This window comes from Rhineura floridana, chromosome 3, assembly GCF_030035675.1.
Source record: "Rhineura floridana isolate rRhiFlo1 chromosome 3, rRhiFlo1.hap2, whole genome shotgun sequence".
NCBI lineage: Eukaryota > Metazoa > Chordata > Lepidosauria > Squamata > Rhineuridae > Rhineura > Rhineura floridana.
The window spans coordinates 201,760,248-201,771,233 of NC_084482.1; the positions used below are offsets into that span (position 1 = coordinate 201,760,248).

General features: G+C 47.2%; 1 protein-coding gene across 3 annotated transcripts; it reads right to left on the minus strand.

The window, feature by feature from the left end:
• Nucleotides 1–842: 842 nt before the first annotated feature.
• Nucleotides 843–9,513, minus strand: LOC133381103 (zinc finger protein 436-like). 3 transcript variants are annotated; one of them, XM_061619669.1, is made up of 4 exons: nucleotides 9,038–9,513; nucleotides 5,811–6,265; nucleotides 3,651–3,777; nucleotides 843–2,134 (listed from the first exon to the last, which is right to left on the minus strand). In XM_061619669.1, exons 2-4 carry the CDS (start codon nucleotides 6,243–6,245, stop codon nucleotides 864–866), a joined length of 1,833 nt encoding a protein of 610 aa, XP_061475653.1. In that variant the 5' UTR covers nucleotides 6,246–6,265; nucleotides 9,038–9,513; the 3' UTR covers nucleotides 843–863. The 3 variants fall into 3 exon arrangements, with proteins under 3 accessions (XP_061475653.1, XP_061475654.1, XP_061475652.1); XM_061619670.1 differs by lacking the exon at nucleotides 9,038–9,513 and adding an exon at nucleotides 7,694–8,603 and having other exon boundaries at nucleotides 3,651–3,735; XM_061619668.1 differs by lacking the exon at nucleotides 9,038–9,513 and adding an exon at nucleotides 7,694–8,598.
• Nucleotides 9,514–10,986: the final 1,473 nt, after the last annotated feature.

Below are 10,986 nucleotides of genomic sequence, written 5' to 3' on the forward strand. Positions count from 1 at the left end.
TCTTCTCAAGGCTAAACATGCCTAGTTCTTTCAGTCTCTCCTCATAGGGCTTTGTTTCCAGTCCCTTAATCATCCTTGTTGCCCTCCTCTGAACTTGTTTCAGTTTGTCTGCATCCATCTTAAAGTGCAGTGTCCAGAACTGGACTCAGTACTCAAGATGAGGCCTAACCAGTGCTGAATAGAGGGGAACCAATACTTCATGTGATTTGGAAACTATATTTCTGTTAATACACCCCAAAATAGCATTTGCTTTTTTTGCAGCCACATCACACTGTTGGCTCATATTCAACTTATCAATAACAATCTCATGCTCCTTCTCTCATGTAGTATTGCTGAGCCAACTATCCCCCATTTTATAGTCCATCATCCAGCTCTCACAGCAGCCACCCAGATGCCCATAGGAAGGCCCTGCAAGCAAGACTTGAGTGCAACAGTACCCTTCCCACCTGGGATTCCCAGCAACTGGTATTCAGAGGCATACTGTCTGTGACTCCCATAGGCCCCAGCCAGCATGGTCAATGGCAAGGGATGATGGACGCTGAAGTCATGGAGGCCTACAGATTCCCCATATCTACCTTAGGCCACATCTGCATCATACATTTAAAGCAGCATCACACCACTTTAAACAGCCATGTGTTCTCCTAAGGGATCCTGGGAACTGCAGTCTGTTAAGGGTGCTGAGAGAAAGACCCATACTCCCCTCACAGAGCTACATTTCCCTGGGAAGAGGGACTGATTGTTGACTCACTCTGGGAACTGTGGCTCTGTGAGGGGAACAGGGGTCTCCTAGCAACTCTCAACACCCTTAAACTACAATTCCCAGGATTCTTTGGGGGAAATAGTTTTAGTGGTACAACATTGCTTTAAAAATATGGTGTGGCCAGAGCCTCACACTGAGCATTCATATGGCTTCTCTTGTGCGTAACAAGGGACGGCTTTCGACAGAAGCTTTTCCCACACTCCGAGCACTTATATGGTTTCTCCCCAGTATGCACTCTTTCATGTATTGCCAAGTAAGCACCAGTGCTGAAGCCTTTGCCACAAACGGTGCATTCATATGGTCTGTCACCCATGTGGGTGCTCTTGTGTCTAATAAGGGATTGCTTCCGGCTGAAGTTCTTCCCACAGTCTAAGCATTCGTACAGATTCCTCCCTGTATGCATGCCCTCATGTTTCATGAGGGACCCTTTCTGACTGAAGGCTTTCCCACACGCCGAGCATTCGTATGGTTTCTCCCCAGTGTGCGTCCCCTTGTGCCTGATGAGATCTGACCTCTGAATGAACCTGTTCTCACACTGTGGACATTTGTATGGTTTCTCACCCGTGTGGGCCCTTACATGTCTCAAAAGGCAAGAGCTATCCCGGTAGCTTTTGCCACACTCAGGGCATTCATAAGGTTTCTCTCCAGTGTGGGTTCTCTTGTGTTTAATAAGGGACGGCTTCTGAGTGAAGCTTTTCCCACACTCTGAGCATGTGAATGGGCTCTCCCCTGTGTGCACCTGGTTGTGTCTCTTAAGATGAGAGCTAGTACTGAAATTCTTCCCACAGTGCCCACATTCAAAGGGTTTCTCCCCTGTGTGGATTCTCGTATGTGCTCGGAGGTGAGAGTTGCTGTTGAAGCTTTTCCCACAGTGTGAGCATTTGTATGGCTTGTCATCCGTGTGGGCTTGCCTCGTAAGGTCTCCTCTCTCCACAAAGCTTTCCACACAATTGGGGCATTCAAAGGGCTTCTCTCCAGCGTGGGCTCTGTGGTGTATGATTAACAGTGAATTCTCGGGGAAACTTTTCCTGCAGTAAGTACATTTGTAGGCCTTGTCCTCCATTTCTATTTCTGTACTTTTAGGGGAGTCAAGGTTGTGACAGAAACTTCTGCTGCCCTCAGCTGCTGTCATCTTTCTCTTACGCCTGCTGTGACTTCCAGGTTGGAAGATACTTTGAGATAGCCCTTTGTCACCCTGTTCACAAAGAGAGGCTTCTTTGGCTGTCTTCCCTGTAAGCTTTCCTTCTGGCCCCTGCTGACTTCCAGGGGTCTCTTCCACATCAACAATCTGGAAACCTCTCTCTGTTGCTGCACCCAACCATCTTCTTCTGATGTCTAATTCGTCGGGTTCTTCCATCTCCTTGTTCTTCCCCACTGCAAATGAAAAGAACATTTATCTGTGCATTTTACTTATTTGGTTGAACCTGACAATTAGACTGCTGAAATGCACTCTACGTGGGGCTTCCCTTGCAACAGATCCAGACACTGCAGCTGCTGCAGAATGCTGTGGACATTTTCTGCCATTACTGGTTTTGGTCAGCCCTGTTCACTCTTGTGGCCCATTTCCTCTTAAAACTGGAACAGTACCCATACCCACACTCTGACCCTGCTATATAAGTATTACACACTTGGGGAAGGGCCATAGCTCAGTGGTAGAGCATCTGCTTTGCACGTGGAAAGTCCCAGTTCAACCCCGATCTCCCCAGGTAGGGTTGGGAGAGACTCCTGCCTGACACTCTGGAATGACACTGCCAGTCAGTGTAGGTAATACTGAGCTGGATGGAACAGTGGCGACCCAGTGAAAGGCAGCTTCCCATGTTCCTATGACCAGGCAGTAGGAAGGTGCCTCATGATGAGTCAGACCCAACACGCCATCAAGCTCAGTATTGTCTACAGGAGGGGTGGGGAAACTTTTTCGGCCTGAGGGCCACACACCCTTCTGGGCCACCTTCCAGGGGCCACATGCCAGTGGCGGGCAGGACTAGAGGCGAAAGTGGGCAGAGCAACACATGTAAATTTTATCTTTGTACAGCAGGCTGGTTTCTATATGCACACACCTCTCAATCTGTGTGTCCAGTACTCTGCTAGATGGACTAGTCTGACTCAGACTGCATTCACACCATACATGTATTCCACTACCATTCCACTTCAAACAGTCATGGCTTCCCCCAAAGAATCCTGGGACATGTAGTTTGTGGAGGGTGCTGAGAGTTGTCAGGAGACCCCCTGTTTCCCTCATAGATTTACAGTTCCCAGAGTTCTCTAGGAAGAGAGGCTGACTGTTAAACCACTCTGGCTACTGGAGCTCTGCCAGGGGAATAGAGGGTCTCCTAACAACTCTCAGCACCCTCCACAAACTAAACTTCCCAGAATTCTTTGGGGGAAGCCATGACTGTTTGAAGTGGAATAAATGTATGGTGTGAATGTGGCCTCAGGATAAGGCAGCTCCCTATGTACCCTGAGTGAGCAGCAAAGACTCGTATTTCAAGAGCTGCTATCGTCATGTCCACTTTGGCCCAAAGAGCCTACGACAGAACCAGTCCTGGAACTTTGCTATATCTAAAAGAGGGATGGGGAACCTGTTGGCTGGACTCTAATTCCCATCATCCTTATCACTGACTGTTATTTCTTACATTTATATCACACCTTTCCTCCAAGCAGCTCAAGGTGGTGTACATGGTTCTTCCCGCTCCCATTTTATCCTCACAACAACCCTATGAGGTAGGTTAAGCTGGGAGACAGTGACTGGCACAAGCTTCATGGTTGAGTGGGGATTCAAACCCTCGTCTCCCAGGTCCTAGTCCAACACTCCACATTAGAGTCCAACAACACCTGCAGGGTTGCAGGTTCCCCTTCTCTAGTCTAAAAAGTCTCAGGCTGTAACTCTTACCGAGCAAGCTGGCCTCCTCGTCACCTTCCTGCTTGACCTCCACGGGGGGTTCCATCTTCACTACGTCCGGTGGGACCTGCTTTGACTTGGAGGGAATAACAGCGACATCATTCAAAGGCCCTGGTATCTGAAAATGATAAAGGAGGATGGCATCACCATCAGAGCATGAAGAGTGCAGATGATGCATTATTCAAAGGCTGTGAATGGCAGAACTCCCAATGAAATGGATCCAGTGGTGTCCCTCATGCTGACGGAAGCAGACTCTCTGATCCAGCAGAGGCTTCTGGCAATAGAACAGGGAGGGAGGCAATTTTTGCTGATTCTCTCTCCTCCTCTAGAAGCCCCCCCCCGATGCCATCTCTCATGCTGTTCCAAGGGGCATGCCAACTCTCCAGCAGAGATTTTAGAAGCACACGGGGAAAGTAAAGGGTATCACAACTCCTGCTATGCATACCGTCAGAGATACAGCAGGCAAACACAAGAGACAGGTATTTTTCTGTGGAGGCACCAAAACTGGGGAATCCCGCTGCCCCCCAGGAGATCTCTTCTAGGGTTTAAACAGCCAAGCAAAGCCAGTCTAAGCCTCTGTACATACTCCCATGCGCTCCCACCGCTGGTTTGAGAAATGGCATAAAGATGACGTTAGCCACAATCCATATCTATGATGTATCTATCCCAGTGATTCTTAACCTTTTTAGGGTCACAGGCCCCTTTGAGAACCTGATGAAAGTTATGGACCCCCATAAATAAATAGAATTTATTTTATTGCATTGGAAATTGGTTTGGTTTTTTGTAACTGGTTCACAGGGTTAAGAATCCTTGCTCTGTCCCGCTATTTCGTAGGAAATACTGCTTTTTGATGCATTTCCCCCCAAACCAGCTTCAACCTGAATTTAGAAAAAGAGCTACTAATGTGTACGCAGCCTAAGTGCATAAGAAGAGCCCTGCTGGATCAGGCCAATGGCCCATCTAATCCAGTATCCTGTTCTCACGGTGGCCAACCAGAACCCCAATGGGAAGCCCCCAAACAAGACCTGAGGGCAACAGTGTTTTCCCATTTGTGATCCCCGGCAATTTATCTTATATAATAATTATTATAATAATAATAAATTTAAACAAATTAAATAAATCAGAGCAGTCTGAGTTTTGATTGATAAAATGTGTTTGGGAAATGTTTGAACCTAGAAAGTGGGAAGTTTTCTGGTGGCCCAAATAAACCTAATAATTTCACAAATTTATTAATAAGGCAACCAAATACAGGTTGCAGCCAGATAAGAACACAAATCAACATTAATTACACATAAGCATAAAAACCTATCTAATACAACAACATGCAGCAATAAAACATACACAAGAAACAAAATCTTAAATCCCAAGACTGGCCACATATACTTGTCTAAGCTGAGCATCCTTCACTGCAAATTTAGCCATATTAAACATTGCAGACCTGTCCAAACCGGACAGCAAATGGTTGGTCTTATCCATATCACTGAGGATATGAGCCACCACTAAACGTTTCACGAAATATTCATGCCTGGATGTTTCATATTATTTTCAACACAGAGTGTACGGTGTCCTCTGCCCATGAACTGCTGCAGATGCAGAGGCGCTGAACTCTTGGAGTTCCCAAATAAACCACTCAGGCCCAGTTTCCATACATGGCATCCTCAGGCAGCAGCCACGACCCTAGTGGGACTCACCACTGACGCCTGCCAATGGCCCTCCCTTTGAACAACCAGCTGGACACCACTATTTAAATTTTCCACAATGGGCCCAACAGCAAACATAGGCCCCAGGGCATTGTGGGGGAAATGGTAGCTCCCAGTTGCCTAGTGGTGAGTTAGAGCACAGTGGCTATTTGCCTGCTACTGCCTGGGTCCACAAAAAGAGGAGGCCCACCAGTTATTGGGAATCACAAGTGTGGAGAGGACCCTTGCGCTCATGTCTTGCTTGTGGGCTTCCCGGAGTAATCTGGTTGGCCACTGTGAGAACAGGATGCTGGATTAGATTATAGGCCTTTGGCCTGATCCAGCCATGGGAGAACAGGATGCTGGATTGGTTGATATGCCTTTGGCATGATCCAGCAGGGCTCTTATGAGTGGGTCCACTAGAGGACACTTGGCCAAGAGCCCCCTCAAACCTGGAGCCAGTCCTGAATACCTTGTGATGTTCCTGAGCGTCCTGGTAGCAGAACTGAACGACACCACCCTTGTCCACAATCTCTTCCTTCACTTTCACAGGAGAATAGAGGCTTCCTGAGGCTTCTTGGGCTTGACTGAGGCATAGCAAGGTTTGGGTCACTTCCTCTCCTCCAGACCTGTGGGTGTCGTCAGCTACTGGAGCAAGAGGGGTCTGGAACTCCCTCCTGTCCTCCCCCAACTGGGGCATCAGCGGAGCCCCCATTGCCCTCAAATACTCTTTCCACTGAGCATCCCAGCTCTGTAGAGGCTCCCTTCCCAGTTCTTGCTTAATATGCTGCAGAGGCGGCTGAGTCACAAACTCCCCAATGGTCCCAGCTGTGAGGAAATGAGACTCTCCGCCTCCTGACTCCAAACACTTTCCAGATACCAGCTCTGCGGGGTCCTCTTCTTCCATTTTTATTTCTCGCTCTAGCTCTGGAAAGGACAAGAACAAAACCCAACCCAAACAACCTGTGTATTAATCAATGCAACGGAATGCAAACCAGACAAAAACAGCTCCCAAATAACCTGATGATTCAACTACAAATTCATTCTCAGAACGATCTTTAGTGGGAAAAACCTAAAAGCAGGGGAGGGACCCCAAAACTTCCCAGTGAGGCCTAAGCATATTGTGTGGCCACAGAACACTAAATGTCTGGTATATGTGTGTGGGGAGAAAGGAAAACCAGGAGGCAGGAGAGGAAATGCAATGGTGTATCCCAGAAAAGGGCATGGCTGGCTGGCACTCTGAACAAATCCCACTTATACTGTGATGTGATTCTGGATTTCTCTCCTCCCAAAAAGGTCACTATCTCCAGTGTGAATAAGAAAAGAGGGAGGGAGGGAAAGCCATCAGGATCTGCTCCAGCTGGACTGTCACTGCTACTCCAGGCCAACTTTACATTTTATATCACTTATTTATGTGAGCTGGTATTTTAAAATGGTAAACTGCTCCTCCCAAGGGCCTCGGCAGAAAGCCCCCAAGCAGGACCTGAGCACAACAGCACTCTCCCCACTTGTGATTCCCAGCAGCTGGCATCCAGAGGCACACTCCCTCTGACAGCAGGAGAAAAACATAGCCAGTGTGGCTAGTAGCTGTGGCTAGCAGCCTTACCCTCCAAGAATCTGTCTAATCCCCTTTTTAAACCCATCTTAAGTTTGTGACCCATCACCGGGTAGTGAATGGCACAGTTTAACTATGCACAGTGTGAAGACGGGCTGTAGCTCAGCAGTAGAGCATCTGCCTTGGGTGCAAAAGGTCCCAGGTTCAATCCCTGGCATTTCCGGAAGGGCTGCGAAAGATTCTCTGCCTGAAACCATGGCTAGCTGCTGCCAGACAGTGTAGACAATACTGGGCTATATGGACCAGTGGATTGACTCAGTATAAGGCCAACTCGAGAGCCAGTGTGCTGTAGCAGTTAAGAGTGGTGGACTAGGATCTGGGAGACCAGAGTTCAAATCCCCACTCTGCCATGAAACTCTCTGGGTGACTCAGCCTAACCTACCTCACAGGGTTGTTGTGAGGATAAAGCAGGGCGAGTATACTGCCTTGAGCTCCTTGGAGGAAGGTGGAATATAAACGTAATAAACAAACAATGGCAGTTTCCTATGTTCCTACGTCCGTCCTGAATAACGCTGCATCCATCCTGACCTCCCTTTTTCCCCATTTCTGAACCGTGTCCTCGTCCCTCCTCCTTTTGCTTTACACTGCCCCTGCCCTAGATGGGATGGGGCAGAAAGGGAGGCTTTCCTCCGGGAAACGATTGCAGTGCGGGACACAATCCTTGATCTGGAGCGGGATTTTTTCAGTCTTTTTCTCCTTCCCCCGAAAGCATGCACTTTTACCTGCGTGCTTTAACTCACCTGCTTCTTGCAGCCCTTGCATTGTGAGCCCTTCTAAGAATTAAAACTCCATTCCTCCCTCCCCCCTTTTGCTCTGTGGAAGGAGAAAGCCAACACTAATTTGCTAATCCAATGAGACAGGAAGGGGCTCCACTTGTCACAAGTCCCACCTTCTCAATTGGTTCCCCTCCCCACTCCCCCTTCGGCCTTTCTAGGCACGAAGAACTCTCTGTTGCTTAACCCTTTCAGCATTTACAAAGACTGCAGGCGGCTTTGTGGCGGGTGTTTATGGCAGTGCCTAAACGAATACAGTTCTGCCCGCGCCTTAAGATCTCTGCTTCGGAAGCTATTTCCTGGTGTCCCTCACCCCCTATAAGGTGGATGGCCACAAGGTCCTTCTCTATGGTGGCCCCACGGATGTGGGACTCCCTCCCGCTAGATTTGTGCCAAATCTCCCCACTGCAAGCTTGTTGGAAGGCCCTCCAGACCTATTTTTCCCCATCTGGCCTTGCAGGCATGGTGGTGTTCATTAGCTGGGTGCTAGCCTGACTCAATTATCTTCTCTCCAGTTTGTTAAAAAAAATGTCAAGGTGGGATATAAACTGAATACATAAATAATGGTCCTAAATAATAATGGCACTGTTTAATCTGTTTTTAATACTGTTCCTGTGTTATTACTACAACTACTACCACCACTTCGACTACGACGGTTGTAAATCACTTCGGAGCTTTTTTTTAGTGGAAAGCGACTGACCTAATCTAAAGGGGTAAAAAATCATTTATTTAGTTTTAGATCAGGGGTGAGGAAACCTTTGTCAGCCCAAGTGCTGCTTTCCTTTGCACACAGCCTTCTGGGGCCCTCATGCCAGTGGTGGGTGGTGCCAAAGGCAAAAGTGGGTGGGGCAACAAATGTAAATACCGGATCCTTAAATGGGCCAAACACAAAAGTGGGCGGAGTAATGGGTTCAACTCTTAGTAGGGTACATCCCAGACATGCAAAAGTTAAAAGGTTTCTACACATGCATACACACACACCTCTCCATCCAAGCAATATTCTTATTTAGTCACTTTCCTTGCAAAGCAACCCAAAGTAACTCACAACAATAAGATTAAAACCAATTATAACAAATCCATTAAAATCACAACCACAACTTAACCTAAAAATAGATCCATACAAATAAAACCCTTTAAATTAAGGGCCAAAACCCCAGGTAAAAAGGAAGACTTTTGCCTGGTGTCTATAAATGCATAATGATGGCACCAGGTGTATTTCTCTGGGGAGAGCACTCCACAAGTGGGGAGTCTCCACTGAGAAGGCCTGCTCTTGCGTCACCACCCTTTGCACGTCCCTCGGAGGGAGCTCACAGAGAAGGGCCTCAAATGAAGAAAACGTGGCCTGGGTTGGTTCATGTCGGGAGAGGCAGTCCTTGAGGTAGGCACTATTGTGTTCCACACTGCAGCTAGGAGCAAAAGGCATTTGAAAAGGGTGTGGAGCAGGGCTGGTGAAGGATGTGACCTAAGAAGAAAGGAATGGACTAAGGGCCGGGTAGAGTAGCCTTGAGGGCCACATATGGGCCCATTTAGAAGCACCACTGTATTCTTCTCACCTGGGAGGGCAATAGGAAATTAAATCTGCTAACCAATTAACCGGGGAGCACCTTTGTCAGCAGATCCAAAGGTTTCTAATTGCTTATCTAATTAATCAACTTAACAGTGCAATCCTAACCATTTCTACCCAGAAGTCAGTCCTATTGAATTCAATGGTGCTTATTCCCAGGTAAGTGGGGGGCTGGGAGGATTGCTGCTGCATTAAGACTGCAATCCAATACATGTCTACTTAAAAGCTCCACTGGGTTCAATGGGACTTACTCCCAGGTAAGTGTGTATTGGATTGCAGCCTAAGCGTGTAATTGCATGCCTGCCTGCTCAGATAGAGGTGTCATACTTTACTCTCAGGTAAGTGTGCACAGGATGAACATTATAGTACTCACTTGTGCTCATATTCCACCTTCACCTACAGGAAAGCTCGGGGGGGGCATATATGGAGCTTGCCATGTTTTTATCGTCACAACCACCCTGTGAAGTAGGTTAAGTTAGGCTGAGAGTGACTGATGCAAGGTCCGCTTTATGGTTTAGCAAAGATTTGGATGGTGTGGTGTAGTAGTAAGACTAGGCCTGGTGAGACCCAGGTTCAAATCCCCATTCAGCCATGTGATCTTGGGCCAGTCACTTTCTTTCAGTCCAGCCTATCTTTACAGAGTTGTTGCGAGGACAACAATATGTTGACATAACCATTTGCAATGCCCCAAGCTCTTTGGAGGAAAGGTGGGATAAAAATGTAATGTGTAATAATAATAATACAATAATAAGTAACAAATGTAATAACTAGTAGTATGTGTAATAAGTAGTGTGGTATAGTAGTTAGAGTGTCAGACTGGGATCTGGGAGACCAGGATTCAAATCCCCACTCAGCTGTGAAGCTCACTGGGTAATAGGGTTGCCAGGTTCAATCCCTGAGACTGATCCTGTATCTTTAGGAGAAGAGAAAGTCAGCCAAGTGCAGGTGTTCTTGCAACATTGTAATGGGAAAAACCACAAGGTGGAATTCTCCCTTCCCTCTGCACAACTTTTAAAGATACAGAAGACTTCTTGGCTGACTTTCTCTTCTCCTAAAGATACAGAATCAGTCTCAGGCCATGAACCTGGCAACCCTACTGGCTAACCTCAGGCCAGTCACTGTCTCTCAGCCTAAGCTACCTCACAGGGTGGTTGTTAGGATAAAATGGGGAGGGGAAGAACCATGTTTGTATGCCAAGTTGAGCTCCTTGGAGGAGAGGTGTGATATAAATGTAATAATAAAATAAATATAAAACCCAGGTTTCTCCCCCCCCAACTCAAGTCCAACAGGCTGACCACTGCATGGCACTGCCTCAAGCTTTCTCATATGGAGCCAAGAGGGTCCTACTCCTGCACGCACGCACACACTTTGTAGTAAAGAAGGAATGGGGCTTCCATATGTGGCCCTTCCATATGTTGCTGAACTACAACTCTGATTATCCTGAACCACTGGCCATGCTGGCCAGAGCTGATAGGCATTGGAGTCTGGCCAGAGGTTGGTTGCCCATCCCTGTAGTAAAAGATATCTAGATTCCTACACAAGTGAGTTAGAGGAAATCAGCATTCTTATGACACTTTTATTTCAGTTTGGGTCCCACCCTCTCTCGAAAGCTGAGAGCAGGAAAGAACATGCTTTAAAAATTACAAATAAAATATACAAATGTCCCCCCATTATATAAAAAGTATATAATACTTAA

Bases quoted from the DNA above. Each gene is read 5' to 3' on its own strand.
- LOC133381103 (XM_061619668.1), bottom strand. From the start codon at position 7,715: ATGCAAGGGCTGCAAGAAGCAG. The intron at 3,778-5,810 runs GTATTCAGGACT...TATCATTTTCAG, and splicing joins ACGCTCAGGAACATCACAAG to ATACCAGGGCCTTTGAATGA. The intron at 2,135-3,650 runs GTAAGAGTTACA...TTTCATTTGCAG, and splicing joins CGAGGAGGCCAGCTTGCTCG to TGGGGAAGAACAAGGAGATG.